We start from the raw sequence: 17,791 nt of genomic DNA on the forward strand, positions 1-17,791 counted from the left end.
TTTTTTTTTTTTTTAAAAAAAGGTTCAGGTGTGAACGGTCTCGCAGCTGCAGGCAGGCTTCCTTAGCTGTAGATTATCCAGGATACTGTTTTGTTTGAAGAGAGTAGGTGAAGCCATTGTCCCTGAAAGGACAGTGGAAATTTGAAGACCAGACATTAAGTATTTTCTGTAAGTCAGATGTCAAGAGCAAAATGAAGCTCCAGATAGCCAACGACTGCCTCATCTACTTAAAGATTATTAATAGTTAATATCGTTGAAAATATCTGATCTTGGACAATGAAACCTGCCTTTAAAGTCCCAGAAAATTGTACATGAGCGATGGGATTTTCTTTAATCTTTAACTTCCTGTCTCTCAGCCTATTCCTTACAAGACAACTAAATAGAGCTGTAGTGGAATCACCATCCACATAATATTTCAAAGATGAGAGAGTAACCTGCTGCAAAAATACCAAGATTTTGGACCTTTTATTATTTTGCAACAGTTTACTTCACTTCTCGATATTTCAATGCTGGTCTCACTGTATGCTTATGTTTGTGAATTTTATTAGCTGTAAATAAATTTATTAATTTTAGCCTGAACTTCACAATGTCACATTGTGATACTAACTGACCTTTGAAAGGGACAGCGAGGTGGTTGTGTAGTTTAAGTAACTGCAGCCGACTAGGTCTACAGCTGGCCTTTCCAATGTCAAGTCTTTAGCCATTGTAAAAATGCAGTCTGAATTTAAGTGATACAAAATCTGATCGTTCAAGCTCAATAATCAGTTGGAATATCCCTTGGAATGTACCAGTTTCCCAATCTAACAAGAAATACGGACTTCTCTGGAGAATCAAGATATCAGGGGTCAGCATTTGGCAGCAGGGTCAACTCGGAGACAGAAAGTTGTGGATTCAAGCCTCACTAGAAACTTCAGCACATAATCTGGGATGACACTTCACAGAAGTACTGAGGGAGTGCTACACTGTTGGAGTAAACTGTAATGTATATACCTTTAAGGGGGGGAACTACTTTTTACAGCTCATGTATACTATAAGTACCGGCAGTGACCACACCTGTATATAGCACTGAGTAGTAATCTGTACAGGCAGTTGCAGTATGAGCCACGTTGAGTAAACACCTGTTGTACCGTTCTCCGCAGTCTGTGTCTTTTTATACCCGGACACAACATTGGCGACAAGGCAAGTTCGAACCTACCTGCAACTCTGCATCACCTCCTGGGGATTCGTTCCTGGAGATCAGTGGATGGTAGGTCAAGGCCAGAGACTCTGGTGTCGACCACGGGCAACCGCCCAGTCATCCAGCAGAGACTCCAGAATTGCGAGGGAGGCTGTCGAAAGCCAGGCTTGGCTTTCCAGTCGAGGTGGTCCAGCGAAACGGGCTGGCAACAGGTAGTGCGCAGACCCTTCCCGGACAGCGGCGGGCTAGAGCCCGACTGAGCGGCACAGCAAAGGGCCGAGCAGCGTCGACGGGGGGGGGGGGGGGGGGAAAAGAGAGAAAAAGGAGAGAGAGAGAGAGAGAGAGAGAAAAGAGCGCAGCCGGTGTTCAGGGGCCGAGCAGCGTCGAAGAGAGGGAGAGAGAGACGCGCAGAAACCCGTGAGGCGCCGCCATTGCCACGAGGACCGCCGAGAGCGGCGTTGGCAGCAGCGCAGGAGAAGCGCGCGAAACCTACAGGGCGCTGCCATTGCCACGAGAACTGCCGGGAGCGGCGTTGGCAGCAGCGGGGGAGGAAGGAAAGCGCGGGAGACGCCATTTTAAACCACACCCAAAATGCCGAAGAGTGGCAGTATCACCGCATTTGACAAAGAAGTCGAAGATTGGACTACATATGTCGAACGAATAGAGGTGTACTGCAAGGCAAATGAGGTGTCAGATGACAAGAAAGCGTCGGTATTGTTAAATTTAATGGGTGCAAAGACGTATGGTTTATTACGAAATCTAGTAACCCCAACGAAGCCAATGAAAAAGAGTTGAAGACATAGTAACGATACTACAGGAACATTTAAACCCCACACCACTGCTGATAGCAGAAAGATTCAAGTTTCACAAATGGAACCAGCATAAGGATGAAAGCAATGCTGATTATTTACCATAACTGCGCAAACTATCGAAACACTGCCAGTTTGGCGCGGGACTGGCAGATACCTTAAAGGACAAGTTTGTGTGTGGGCTTCAAAGTGAAGGAACCCAGAAACGGCTTTTATCTGAAAAGGACCTTACGCTGGAAAAGGCTTTCAGCATTGCGGTATCATATGAAGCAGCAGCACGGGGCGCTGCAGAGATACAACAGAGACCGCAAGAATATGGCACAAACGAAATGTCATATGGAACAGAGAAGTGCTATCGCTGCGGCAGAACAACACACGACCAGAATGATTGCTGGTTCAAAGACAAAGTGTGCAGACAGTGTGGAAAAGTAGGACACATAGCACGAGTCTGCAGGTCGGGAAAGAAAACCAGCAATAAGAAACCTACCAAAGGAAAGTACAAGGTGGTACAGAAGATGACGGAGAATAGTTCAGACGAACAAAAGAGTGATAACGACTCCGAAAGCAGGGAACTGAGTTGTCTGAAACTACATAATGTGATCACAACGGAGGATCACCGAACCATTTGGGTCACTCTCAAGATAGCAGGAGTCCAGGTAAAGATGGAATTGGACACAGGATCAGTCATAAACCGACGGGACTACGAGCAGCTATTCTCACACATACCCTTGAGAGACACAAAAATTTTGAAGACGTACACGGGGTAAAAAGTCTACCCCAAAGGAAAAATAAGGGTGACCGTTATATATAACGGTAAGAAAACACCAAAACTAGACTTGTATGTATTGCAAGATGGAGGACCACCATTACTGGGACGTGAATGGATCCGGAAAATACAACTGGATTGGCATTCCATACAGGCACTGACTGTGGCTGACAAAAAGGATGACGACGTCACACCTGGGCGACTGTCAAAGATCCTAACTGACACGAAAGAAGTGTTCCAGCAAGGACTCGGAACACTAAAAGGCATGACAGCGACGATTAAAATTGAAGAAAACGCAAGCCCAAAATTTTTTACGGCCAGACCGGTACCTTATGCGTTCCGCCCAGCCGTCGAAGTAGAGCTGGAGTGTCTGGAACATTCAGGTGTACTGTCCAAGGTAGACTGGAGCGAGTGGGCTACACCCATCGTCCCTGTGATGAAAAAGTCATTGAGCAGCCCGCCTGGGGAACCAAGGAAGGTTTGCATCTGTGGGGACTTTAAGGTAACAGTGAACCCAGTCCTTCACACTTCCGCGGATTGAAGATATTTTCGCCTCGCTATCTGGAGGGAAACGCTTCACTAAGATTGATCTGGCCCAGGCGTATCTGCAAATGGAGGTAGAAGAAGCATCAAAAAAATTTCTCACAATCAACACCCATAAAGGTCTCTACCAATACAACCGGCTGGTATTCGGGGTAGCATCAGCTCCAGCTATTTGGCAGAGGGCAATGGAACAAGTCATGCAAGGGATCCCAGGGACCCAGTGTTATTTGGACGACATCCTGGTCACGGGCGAAAATGACAGTGATCACCTTGCCAACCTGGAGCAGGTGCTCACTAGATTGCAGGAATATGGGCTCAGAGCTAACCGCCCCAAATGCGAGTTTTTTAGAAAACAGATCTCGTATTGTGGCCACGTTATCGATAAAGAGGGGTTACATAAGTCCCCAGAGAAGATTGAGGCAGTAGTCAAGGCTCCAGCACCGGAAAATGTGTCACAACTGAGGTCGTTCCTCAGGCTGGTAAACTACTACCATAAGTTCTTGCCAAATTTGTCTACAATACTACACCCACTGAACACCCTACTGCAAACTGGGGTGCCATGGAAGTGGAGTGACGAATGTAGACGAGCTTTCCAGAAGAGCAAAACACTAATCACATTGAAAGAGGTATTGGCCCATTACAACCCGGCATTACCAATTCGGTTGGCATGTGATGCGTCACCCTGCGGCATTGGAGCGGTGCTGTCGCACAAATTCTCGGACGGCTCAGAGAGGCCAATAGCCTTTGCGTCACGATCACTAACCTCAGCCGAGCGTAACTACGCCCAGATTGACAGAGGCCCTCAGCCTAGTGTGGGGAGTGAAAAAGTGCAATCACTATCTGCACGGGCAGAAATTCACCTTGCTGACTGATCACCAGCCTCTTGTCTCCATTTTTAATCCGAAGAAGGGCGTTCTGGTGATGACTGCGCAACGACTACAAAGATGGTCACTTTTTCTAGGGGCGCACCACTATGAGATTGAATATAAGGGCACGAAACAGCATGGAAATGCTGATGGGCTATCACGCCTGCCACTGCCTACTGCGGAGGAAGCACCAGCAGTGGATCCTGTCGAAATATTCCATTTGACTATAGTTGAATACCTACCGGTAACTAACGCTTGTATCGAAAAGGAAACCCGAAATGACCCGACACGGTCTCGGGTATATGATTTGACGGTGAAGGGATGGCCAGCACATGGCGACTCACTGTTGCCAGCATTCTCGACAAGGAGAGAACAGCTGTCAGTGTGCCGGGGGACCTTGATGTGTGGATCCTGAGTGGTAATTCCACCCAAGTTAAGGGATAGAGTGCTCAATGAGCTTCATGAGGGTCATCTGGGAGGGGTAAAAATGAAAAGCCTAGCCAGGGCTTATGTGTGGTGGCCGGGAATCGATAAACAAATCGAGGTCCTGACCAAGAGCTGCTCAGGATGCCAGAAAGTCCAAAATGCACCACCACAGGCCCCTCTACACCCATGGGAGTGGCCCTCATCTCCATGGCAACGGGTGCATATTGACTTTGCTGGTCCATTCATGGACTCAATGTTTTTAATAGCCGTGGATGCGCACTCGAAATGGCCTGAGGTCATCAAAATGTCCTCCACCACCACGGAGAAAACTATTGCAATCCTACAGACCATTTTTGCCAGGAATGGCTTGCCAGAACAGATTTGCTCCTACAACGGACCACAGTTTGTGTCCGAAGAGTTCCGGAGGTTCTTGAAAAAGAATGGGGTAAGGCATTACACATCCGCCCCGTATCATCCAGCCACAAATGGATTGGCTGAGAGGTTCGTACAAACCTTTAAGAAGGCAATAAAGGCTATGTACAATGACAACATTCCGCTGCAGCACAAGGTGGACAATTTCCTGTTCGCCTACCGGAATGCGACACATGCAGTCACCAACCAGGCCCCGGCCATGATGTTCTTTAACCGAAGGTTAAGATCTCGCCTGGATTTGCTCAGACGAAACGTACGAAGAGATGTTGAGAGTAAGCAATTCCAGCACATCCATGAGAAGCCAACAAGGAGCTTCAATGTAGGGCAACCAGTCTTGGCCCGCGACTACCGAACAGAAAAATGGCAGCCAGGAACGATATGCACACGGCAGGGGCCACTAATGTACACAGTGGACGTTGGGGAGAGCATCGTGAGACGCCATGCTGACCAGATCCTAGTCACAGGAACAAGTCAACCCCATGCCTCGCCCATACGTACCTGGTGATGAGCCCGATGTACAGGTCGCATCTACCCCAGAAACAGTAGCATCGGAGGCTGATGAACCAACCGACGACAGGGGGCCAGAATCGCCTCCGCACCAAGAGCAAGACACTCGGGAAAGGATCAGGAGGCCTCACCAAAGACTGAATATATAAATAGACTATTTTCAGCTAATGTTGCATGTTAAAAGTGTTCATTGTAATTAGTTTGATATTTAATTGTTAAGAGTGTTATGGTACTGTTAATCTAAAAGGGGAGGAATTGTAATGTATACACCTTTAAGGGGGGGGGGGGGGAACTACTTTTTACAGCTCATGTATACTGTAGTACCGGCAGTGACCACACCTGTATATAGCACTGAGTAGTAATCTGTACAGTCAGTTCCAGAGTGAGCCACGTTGAGTAAACACCTGTTGTACCGTTCTCCGCAGTCTGTGTCTTATTATACACGGACACAAAATAAACCACCTGCCCTCACAGGTGAACATTAACGATCCCATGGCACTATTTGGTAGCCTGGCCAATATTAATCTCAACCAACATCCCTAAGGAACAGATTATGCAGTCATTAATCTTACTGGTGAGTGGAATTTTGCGTGCAAATTGGCTACTGTCTTTTCCTACGTACAGTGACTATACATCAAAAAGTACTTCATTCGCTATGATGCACTTCAATACATCCTGAGGCAGTGAAAAGCACCAACTTAATGCAAGTTTGTTCTTGCTTATCCATCTGACCCATCACGAAGCACTGCCATTATTCAGCGTTTATGTAAACATAATTGGGTCTCTTTTGAAACCAACTACAGGAAACTTTTTTTTAAATCCGGCACCGACGGGACGGGCGTGGTGCCGGTTTATGAAAAAGTCCGGATTACAGAGAGGTATAGTAAAAGGTACGAGAGCTCCGTACACAGCAACAAATCCAGGCTTCCCTGTTGCTTAGCAACAAGTGCAGGAACCCCGGCCACAGACCAAGCGTCCCTGTTGCTTAACAACAAGTGCAGGAACCCCGATTACACGGCCACAGGTCCAGGAACGGCCACTAATATGAAGTAAAACTTACCTGAACCGACTCCTGAATGTTGCCGGTTAACAGAGATCTCTGGTTATTTAGGCCGGTAAATCGAGAGTTTCCTGTATGCAACTTAGAAAACACTCCAGCCTAGAAGGATTTGCTGCATTTCCTTTGAAATACGTTCATCTTCCAAACGATATAGATGATCACTTTGAGAGAAGTTATTGGGCTTGGCAACTTAGCTTCACCAAGTAATTCGGGGTCAGGAATGTGATTGTCCCAGTTGATATTTAGAATACCATGAAGGCAGCAGTTGTCGAACGAGGTTAGCCTTATCTGGACCCCATAACGATTGACCCTGCATTAGTAGCAGTTGGAAATTTTCGCCACTGATGAATAAAACGGTCTCCCAGCAAACTCAAGACCCACTGAAAAGATGCCCGTATGGAGTCAAAACAGTATGATAAGCCAGTGATCTACAGGTAGGTACCAATCATTTAAAGGTCAACGCAATCACGGTGAGCTTGCAGGGGTGAACCATGCTCTAGCAGCAGGCAAAGCGCTTGATGAGGGGTTCTCCAACTCCAGTGTGAAAGTACACATCCTTGAACTGCCCAGCCACCAGCCAATCTTCCTGAATTAGCTACAGTCATGGCATCTTCAAATTTTCCTTCAGAATAAAAGGAGTTCAAGGTAGGTCCATGATGGGTTGGGATTCTTCTGTCCTTGTTGACTATAAAGCAGCGTGTAGAGCCCAGAGGTTTCCTTCTTAACTGTGCTTCCTCAAGACAGAAAAAAAAGCTCTACACAGTGCTGCCCTTTAGAGCTTGCCAACTAATTATGGGCGTCCAGGTAGCAACTGTCAGCAGGCTCGTCAACTAATACATAGAAGTATACAGAAATTACAACATGGAAACAGGCCATTTAAACCATCCAGTACATGTTGGTGCTCATCCTCCACACGAGTAGTGTTAATCCCACATGCCCACCCAGTTTCCATAACCCTTTATCCCCCTTTCCTTTAACCACCTATCTAACCTTAAATGCGGACATGGGGGTAATTTCAACCTAACTCGCCGGATGGGAACCCACGGGATCGGACATCAATGGAGAGCAAAATCAGGTTGGGTGTAAAACCAGCGTTGCAATCGATCCCATCAGTTTCCCAATAGGCACAGGTTAGGTTAAAATTGGCCCCAAGATCTCTGCTTCAATCCAGTAGCAAATTCCACACCTTCACAACCCTCTAAAAAGTTTCTCCTGCTCTATCCTAAATCTCTTACATTTACTCATATATCTATGTCCTCTCATTCGAGATCCCTCAACCACCGGAAACAGTCAGTTTCTATTTTATTTGTCCATTCGCTACATAATTTTCAACACCTCTATCAAATCACCCTGGAATCTCCCTTGTTCTAATGAAAACAGCTCCAATTTTTCTTTGCATTTCCTCGTAGCAGGCAGTATCCTAATGAATCTACAATGCACCCTCTCTATTGCCTCAATATCCTTTCTATAGCCTAGAACCCAAAGCTACACACAACACTTCAACTGTGGTCTTACTAAGGTTCCCATCATTACACCTCGACTTTTATGTTCTATACTGCTCACCATAAAACCCAGTGTTCCATTAGCTATTTTTGTGGCTAATCCACTTGAGATCTGCTTTCAATGTCTTGTGAATCTGAACCCCCAAATCCCTCTGCTCTTTCACATCACCCAGCAGTCCCCCATTCAAACTAAACTATAATTACTATTAACCAAATTGTGCCACCTCACATTAACGGACCATCGGCCACGGTTTTGCCCTGCCACCGTCTTATCACTATTCCCTTGCAGTTTCGTTTGGTCCTCAGAACTATTTACTGTGCCTATTTTAGTATCATCTATAAGTATATGGACACCTATCCTTCTAGCCCTACATTGATGTACACAGTGAGTAGAAGCAGTCCCAGAACAGAGCCTGTGGACACTGCTTCCCACTTCTAGTAATCTATTGCAGAAGTGCTCAATTCTATTCTACCCAGGATATCAAAACTACTACTAACGGGGATCACTAGAAAGTGGTCAGAGGTGGAAATGCTGGCCAATTTTTCCTCATTGCAATTCAGGGTACTGTTTTTAACTTCCTCACTGGCAGCCTGACTAATTGGCTAACTCAGAACACCAAAAATATGTTACTGTGGTCAATGGAGCTCAGTGCAGTAAAAGGAGAACTCTCAAACCAAAAAGAAATATAATAAATTTTACAACATGTATATTAAAAAGTTGTTGCTCTACAGAAGAAACATGGGCATTCCTAAAATTCCAAGTAGAACTCTGAAACACACAAGACTGCTCTACACCTAACCTGGTTTGACCCTTTTCCAACTGGCAGAGATAATATACATACATAATACAGCTAGACTGAGAGGGGAGAGCGGCTGGCATATTCAAAGAAATGTCACATCACGCTTCTGTTTCCCAAGCAGGGAATCACCAGGAATACTGCTGCTTCGATCAAAAGGCCTGCAGCAGTGTGGGCTTTTGATAAATTATAAAGCCTTATTTTTAACTATTTCTTTTCTGGCATCATGTCAAATGGGAAATACAAGTCTGCCAAAATAAAAATGAAACTATATAGATCTCTGGCTACAGCTTTCAAAATGTACACAGCCACAGCATTAAAACTTCGGTAAAACAGACCTGGTTCTAATGCTGGATAGTTAAAAAATATATATAAATCAGTGTCTTAAACTTATAGTTTGTTCATACCTACTGTATTATTTGATTGGCGTGAACCATAATTGTAATGAATATTAATAATATAGTTCAATTCTCAGTAAAACTGAGTGAACTCAGTGAAACTGCAATGATGTGTTTCATCACCTACTGATGTCGCAGAGCACTGGGCAGGATTCAACATTATATAAAAACACAGAATACACTATTTAAAATAAAATCTGAAACTATGTTAGTAGGTAGCAACACAAAAAATCTCCATCCAAACATGCATCCTGCATAAAATCAAGGAAGGTTTCCCATTGTATTTTAAGCATTACACACTTCCACATCAAGAATAAGCCATCACGCCTTAAAAATGAGTACACTTGAATTGTGAATCACATCCCCAATGCTGATTGCTCTTAAGGAACTGAGAGGTGCAGGATCTCCAATCCATGCAGTCTGTTTTTCGTTTGGTGTAAAGTATAATAAACCCAATATTAACTACAGTTAGAAGCAAGATGGTAAACCATCAGTCGTCCCGGTTAAAGCTACAACACCCTTGGCTTCGTGGCTCAACATCTCATTCGAGTGCCTCAGCGCAATTATTTCCTACTTTTAAAAAAAAAAAATGTTGTTTGCAAATTTAAAGTATGCATTTAAAAACACAAGATTCTTGTTTCATTGCAATATTATCCATGTTTCATCGCATAATGATCCTACCAGTAGCTAATAATGACCTAGCAATAGGATCAACAAACCTCTATCATGTAATAACACAAGCACTAAATTTCACAAAAAGCAATTCGGAACAATGACTTTATCCATTGCTTACTGTTGTGAAATCGGATTCCAATGTCAATCACCTGGCCATACAGAGTACACTTGATAGCAATTAAATGGGAGTAGATAGTCTATTCTACTGAATTTTCAAATAATACTGAATGCTGTAAAGCTATTTAATCTCAAATGTAAAAGATATTAGAATTCCGTGTTACCATATTCACTGCTAAGTAGATACACCCTGGAAATAGACGCAATAACACACTGGCCAGTTCTTCAAAATATGAAGGTCCATTTCACAACACTGCAAATGAGACCCTGGCTCATGGAGTTCAGTAATGTCATATAAAGGGAGCAAACGTATCTAAATATTAAAAAAAGACTAATCTCTTTTTACAACAACTCCTTCATAGTGGTCTAATGGCCGCATATGTATCTGGGTAACAATCTATAAACTGGTGTAGCCTGGTCGAGTAGCACAGCACAGCGCTCTGCAGTGCCAACACTCGGTAGCTTGGACGGTTGCTTGATTAGCCGCTCCATTCAGTTTCTAGTTTTAGCCACTCTATTGTAGACAGGACTGAGCAGAAACCAGGATCCCAAATAGTGGGAGAGAAATATCAAATGGAGAGTCTCAGACAACTCTTGTACACCTCTTAGCAACCTAAGAGAGCATGATTAAAACAGGCTACCACCTGCAGAGGCACGCAAATTCATAAGAGGATAACACCGTCCAACAAAATATAATCTGAGCATCCTGATTTCATTCAACATGAAGTTCATATTTGCATTTAATGAAGTAGCAACAATTTTAGTGAATATGATCCTATGGAGTTCTGCAACTTAAATAATCAATGGCAAAATCAATTTCTAAAACCCCATTATTACTGTTTTAACCCAGAACCTCTCAGCATTAGAACCCACCTAGGAGTAGCAACAGACCCGATAACTTGGTCACATCTCACGCAGTTACAAATTAATGTTTGAATTCTGGGCTAACCATTGCTTTCTTATTAAGGTGTTAATTGTGTTTCGTGTGGAGGAATCACTAGCACAGTTGCAGTTCCTGCATTCACAGTCCCGAATATACAACCATCCCATTTTCTGAGTTAGATACAAAATATCTGCCATAGTACAAAAATTGAACACAGTAAATTTCAATCTTTGACTATATTTATGTATGGTTTGTTAAGTGAAGTATTTTTATTTAAATTTGCAGTTTTTAAGATTGAAATATCAATGGTCTTACAAAAGAAGTTAAAGGACATTTCAAAAGCCTAAACCATTTCGGGAAAAAGCCCACTGTACAAAAATTAAATGGTTCCATGCGCGTGCAGCAGACCTTCCAAACAGGTATTTCAATTTCTTGTGTTCAAGGGGAGGTTATGCTCGATAATTAATCCAATGACAGCTTCAAGCATTCCATTCCATTCTCAAAAGAACACCTTTCATCACAGCAGCATGAAACTTCTCCACTTCCCACACCAACCAGATTGCAGTCAGAGACTGCCAATTTAGTGTGAATTGGTGCCAGATTGTTTTTTGCTGTGCTGTTGGCCCAGCCATGTGTCCTGGGAACTGACTGAGCCTGTCCTTATTTCATGTCGGACCCTTAGAAGGGGAAATGCAGGTGTCTAGCCTACCGCAACATTCTGTCCTCATGTATTTTCTGTTATTCTTTGTTACTCAACTTATAGGCAAAGTAATGGCTAGAATTGCAGGATAGAATCCCCAAAATTTGACTTATTCACTAAGTCTGTGGCCCTCCTTACAGTTCTTTAAAAATGTGTAACAAAATTTGTATAACATGTCACTAAAATTTTAAGGCTCTTACTAAAACAAAATGTATTCCAAGTACAGAGAATTACCCAATCTCAACTAATTTTAATGGGAGCCTGTAGTAAATTGGAAACTACTTTGTGACATCAACACACGCTATATAGCTTGGTCACCAGACCCTCAAGCTTGCTCTCCAAGACCACAAGTACTTTATCAACAATTATCTACTGCAATAGATATTGTGGATAACGAAATACCACAAAATCAAGTTTTTAAAAATCCCTACGGCACCCCAATAACCAGCAGGCACAGGAATCTCTCAAATTAGTAGTATATCATGCAAATTACATACAGGCAGGATAAAAATGAGGCAACACATTAATTCATGCCCTAAAATTAGTCACCCCCTCACCCAAATGCTGACAGTTCAAATATCATCTTAATCTGAATGGTGTGAAGCCTGAACCTTAACTAAGATTTTTAAGTATAGATGAATCCTTGGTGCGATGTTCAGTTCGATGTTCCTCAAAAAAGAGAATGTGATTTTGTCCAAAAATGAACGTTAAGTTATAAATTAACCATATCTTCAGAGATTTTGCATTTTAAATTAACTATTCTCTACATTTTTTAATGTATTGGTGGATCGATTTATATTTCAGTGATTTCAGTTCATTTGGTCGCTGGTATCCAACGTTTCTGGAAAGATGGACTATTCGAAGACTTGCATATAAAACCACAAGTTATTAACCTATTGAGCGAAAGTTGATAAAAATAATTTTAGCCTGATTTTACCTATTACTTAGCACCGCATGAATAACACCTATTAAAATAAACTTCAAGAGTTATAGCTTATGTACCTGTAGCACATACAAGGTCAGGTTATCATTTGTCCATGATGTTTTGTACACAGATTACAATACTTTTCTATTGCATAATTATAAAAATGAAAGCCACAATAGTATTCAGTAGGCCCCAAGCTCTGGAATTCCCTGCCTAAACCGCTCCGCCTCGCTACCTCTCTTTCCTCCTTTAAGACGCTCCTTAAAACCTACCTCTTTGACCAAGCTTTTGGTCACCTGCCCTAATTTCTCCTTATGTGGCTCGGTGTCAAATTTTTTTGTCTTTTAATACTCCTGTGCAGCGCCTTGGGACATTTTACTACATTAAAGGCGCTATATAAATACAAGTTGTTGTATTCCATCAGAGTAAAGCTTCTTCAATAGACACTACAATGTCAAAAAGAATCAAATTGAATCACCATTATATTGCCATTTATATCAAGATATATGCACATATCACTTCGCGTCACTGTATTGCAAGATTACAAATGTCACCTCAAGCACAGTTGCATATTAAGGGCAGTGAAGTCTCAGTATTATGATATTCAAGGAAAACTGGGTCTATATATTAAACATCAAGTGCTTAATTTTAGTTTATATTTTCTTGCTCACTGCAAAAATGTTGCTAGCTTATTTACTAAGCTCCCTGCATCAACTGTGAATTGGCCATCAACTTATACCAGTTTTTATATGGATTGTACCAATCTTTGCAGGAGCGTTGAAACTAACGGCAAACAAATAGGAACATAGGAACATGCTGACTTGCAGTAAGTCATCTCCAACCATTAACCCATTGCACTCAAAATATTTTAAAGTTACAAAATGCAATAAATACGCTGTCTTATGGCTCAATTCAGTAGATATGCATTTGTGTCACCCATTTTGGGATCTAGTTTACTAGTGTGTGTGTTCTGAGGACAGTTTTTTGTAAAAAAACAAAATCCAGAACACATGAGATGTTCAGGGTTTCTTGTCTCAAGATTCTGTTATTGACCCCTGCTCACCAGGGGCTCTAAAGCAGCTTTATAGCAAAGAAGACAGACTCAAGGTCGGATATGCTCATTAACTCACAGTATGGGTGTACAATTATCCTAACTATACATGTGCCTGTGACCCTTATTAGTTCATTGCAAACCTGTAACAATGTTTTCCAGATTAAGTCATAGGACAATATGGTTAAATTAAAGAACATCTAGATGCTTTGTATTACAACCTTTTATGTACAGTGTATAACTTTAATCAATGAAATTAAAAGATTAGCTCAAATCACAGGATTCTATTTTGGGAACTCTGTCCATCATTGGGAAATAAAACAGATGCTGCAAAAACTGAATCAGCCTGTTTTGCAGATTCCACTTGTATATATTATGTACAACAATCTAGAGTGTTACAAGGTTGTATCACAAAACAGATGGTGTCATCTCAACAACTCAATGCATTGCATTGTAAAACACTTCATCTGTATGTTACTTGTATGTAATAAACTGGTATCTTTGCACATAATACATAAAGGACTCATTTTGATAGCTTAGTCTGAATAAGGTGCGTGCAGCAGTAAACAGGAATACAGAAAGGTTCACATGTTGTCAATATCCACTGCAGTCACTGAAAGGATGTCATAATCGAATGACAGCCAAACAAACTGATTCATAATGGAGTGCCATGAACTGGTTTCAACATTAATAACGAGGAATTGCTAATCTTCTGAGGAACATAGTGTATCATGGACATGATGTCATTGCGAAATTGACCGGAATATTTTCATCAAATCTCAAAAGTGTTCACGGCTTCTAAGTGAAAGTTACATTTGGTATTTAAGCTGGCTTCATTCGTGGAAATAAAAATTATATTTCACAAGGAGGCTTCGGGAATTCAATTTTTCAGACGCACTCCAGTATTCAAGGTTCAAAAAAATGTTTTATATAAAAGGGTTGAATATTGAGAAGGTTGCGAACCATTAGGTGATGTAACCAATATAACCATGGTGCCGTATGCTGAGTTTCTACACTTGGCAGTTCAAACATATATAATAATAATAAAAGCATCCTAAAAGGTGGCCAGTAGTTATTTGCACATTCTAACAATCTAACGCACTTTTGTGGGTTCCTGTCTTCCTCTCCACTTAGTTTTGTAATTTGCACCATCACACCACATTGGTGAAAATTTTCCAATGCACAAGATGTAGTGTTAATAAAACTGAGGATTATCACGAGTATTAACGCCTCGCAAGAAGGTGCTTGTATGTTTTTGTCAGCTGCATATCTCCACATACTGCTATAATCCTACAAATCTGCAGTCTGCACTCATTCCTTCCACCTCTCAATAAATCCCCCTTTCTCTCCACAAAAAGAATGTTTTGGCACTAATGCGTTTCCACCCATTATTATTGTTCACTAAAACAATACTATCTCAGTGCAGCGAGCTCTGGGCATTCCTCGTCTGTTGCGTTTACTGCTGATTTGCAGTTGAATCATAGGAGAAAAACAAAGCTCCACCCTACACCGTCCAAATGGATTAGGTAATTCACGTACGCTGCGTACTACATCATATTGCAAATAAAAAAGAATCTGTCACTGCAAGAGCGAGTGCATTATATAAATTTAAATTGCCCGGTATTGATGACATTTTCTAAGATATACTATGTGCTGTTAATTCGGTCAAAGATTAAATGAAAGGCCAGTTTCATTGTCATGCACCATAGGTTTCGTTTTCACCGACGCACGTGATTAAGTGAACACCATTTCACAACATTATGAAATCTTGATCCGGCCTATTGTGTGTTAAAGTGAAGCCGTAGGGTCAGAGAAAGAGAAATTCATAACCAAATTTTAAACTGTAAATGGTCCTGACCGACCCCAAAGCAGATCAGAATTTGGTGTTTTTAAATGTCTGTCAGTGTTCAGTCGGTACTAAGATCCGCGGCTCTGTTTTAAGAGGTGCAGTGGGTCACGACCCCACATTTACCCTGAAACACAGTGACAGCGAAGGGCCTGGGCTCAATGTTTAACCCCCTCAGAACCACTTTCCACTCGTCTCTCTGGGGTTGCTACCACCTACAGATTTGTTGTCCTTCATACGAAATCGTTCAGGAGAGAGAAACAGGAACTCTAACCCCAGCATCAGTGCAGAGCCAAGGCAAAAAACGCAGCAAAGAACAAAAAAAATCACAATCCTCTTGCTAGACATTCTTCATAACCTCCCACCCACAACATGGGCGTGCAACGTTAATGAGGAAACTTGACATCACTCGCCCACCCATCAAGACAACGCCTCACATTTCTCTGCAAGAACAAATCGTGCCCAGAGCTGTCAAGTCACGCCGGGCTTGGGCACACAGGCTGAAGGTGCAGAGTGCCCCAGTCCAGCCCATGTTCTCCTCTCAGGCCGTTCACTCACTTCCCTTGTCTCGATCACACAATAAAGAGACCCTACATTTTGTCAGCCAACCCAACAATCTGACCATTGTCCTGGGCCCCGCTGACAACCCAAAACATCGAACAGGATTTTAAAACAGAAACAGCTCGACCCCGCGTTCATGGTGTAAATCCACCCCAAAACTTGACAACCGCGACCAAACGGCGGAGTTTTAACACTGCACGCCTATCAATTCGTACAAGTACGTTGCAAACTGTGACTTGCACAGCGGCTCTAATGCAAGTTGTATTTGCATTTACAAACTGCTCGTATCTATAATCTGTAATTGTTTTAATGTGTTTATAATGTGCACACATTCAGCTTTGTTGCAATCGTCCTAAAGACATTAAAGTCTGCAGGGTTCGGATGGTTGTTGTGTGCTTGCACCCCTTCTGTTTATTCATTGTGTGATTGCACCCTTTGTATCCAGACTGACAATCTCCCCCCCCCCCTGGCTGCTTTACCTGCTGTGCTGGGTGTCCAGGGCGGCGGCGAAGAGCTGCTGGTACTTGTTCCCGAGCAGCTTCCCTGACAGCAGCTGGTGCTGGACCCGCCCGGCCCCGGCCTCCATCCCTCCTCCTCCAGCTGGAACAGCAGCAGTGGCGGCAGCAGCAGCCCGGGCATCCGCCGCCGAACCAGGCGGCAGGAAGAGCAGCGAGTCGGTGTAAAGTGAGACGGCGGCCGGGTAGTCGGTGCATGAGAAGAAGCCGGCCTGGCCAGGCCCGGCGCCGCCGCCGCCGCCGCCACCACCGGCCCCGGGAGCAGGAGGAGAGGGAGCCGAACACATCATCCTCCGGGGGCAGGGGGCAATAGGGGGGGGAAAGAGAGATCAGGGGGATGGGAAGAGAGGGAAGCGGCTTCTCAAGCCGGCCGAAAAGACAAGAGAGCGCGGTCGATCGGTGACAGGAGGCCGGCGGCGGCCGCTCGACAGCCCCGGGGGCTCTCACTCTCAAATCGCCGGCCCGCCTCTCCACATCCTCCTCTTCCTGCCGCTATGAACGAACGAGACACGCCGGCTGGGCTTGCAGAGGGTGGGTTTTGGGGAGGGGTAGAAAGTTTCGGTGCTCAGCTGCCTGTCTGGCCGCTGCTCAGACTCTGACCCGGCGACGCCGCCATCTTGAACGGGCCGTTCTGACGGGGAACGCACTGCGCGCCGGGATACGTTGACAAGCCTGGGAGGACCGGCGCGCTCCTCCCAGCCCGCTAGGAGGAGCCAGGGGGGTGGGGGCTAGCACTGCAACACACCACAAGCTGCACTGAGACTTGCACTTATTCAGCGCCTTTCTGGACGTCCCAAAGCACTTTACCAATGAAGTACTTTTTGAAGTGGACTCACTGTTGTAATGCAGGAAGCCAATTTGCGCACAGCAAACTGCAGTGACCAGATAATCTGTTTTTAGTAATGTTAGTTCAGCTGCTCTTCTTCGAAATAGTGTCATGGGTTCATCTGCGAGACCAGACAGCGCCTCAGGCTAACGTCTGGTCTAAAAGATGGCACCTCCGTCAGTGTGGAACTCCCTCAGTACTGCACTGAAGTGTCCACCGAGATATTGGGCCAGAAATTCGTGTCCAAATGCGTGAGTACGGTCTGGGTACTCACGCATCTGGCCGGTGGAAATGCCGGCGTTCAGCATGCACAGCGCATGCGGGGAACGCCGGCATTTCCAGTCCTCTGAATGAAGGGGTTCAGAGGCACAGCGCGTGCGACTGCACAGGCAGTGCTTGCACAGTGAAC

The 17,791-nt window shown here is 43.9% G+C and overlaps 1 protein-coding gene across 14 annotated transcripts in view; it reads right to left on the reverse strand.

Annotated features, from left to right (window-relative positions):
* Positions 1-17,207, reverse strand: part of mycbp2 (MYC binding protein 2) — a 230,805-nt gene extending 213,598 nt beyond the window's left edge. For 13 of the 14 annotated variants that reach the window (XM_085998516.1, XM_085998525.1, XM_085998512.1 and 10 more), the window contains exon 1: positions 16,521-17,207. In XM_085998516.1, the coding sequence (XP_085854642.1) occupies positions 16,521-16,846 (326 nt within the window). In that variant the 5' untranslated portion in view covers positions 16,847-17,207. The remainder of the gene's footprint in view (positions 1-16,520) is intronic. The other variant, XM_085998523.1, reaches the window with a different exon arrangement.
* Between the last annotated feature and the right edge of the window lie 584 nt (positions 17,208-17,791).

Source organism: Somniosus microcephalus, chromosome 10, assembly GCF_052327205.1.
Source record: "Somniosus microcephalus isolate GS21.2 chromosome 10, FLI_Smic_1.0, whole genome shotgun sequence".
Lineage (NCBI taxonomy): Eukaryota > Metazoa > Chordata > Chondrichthyes > Squaliformes > Somniosidae > Somniosus > Somniosus microcephalus.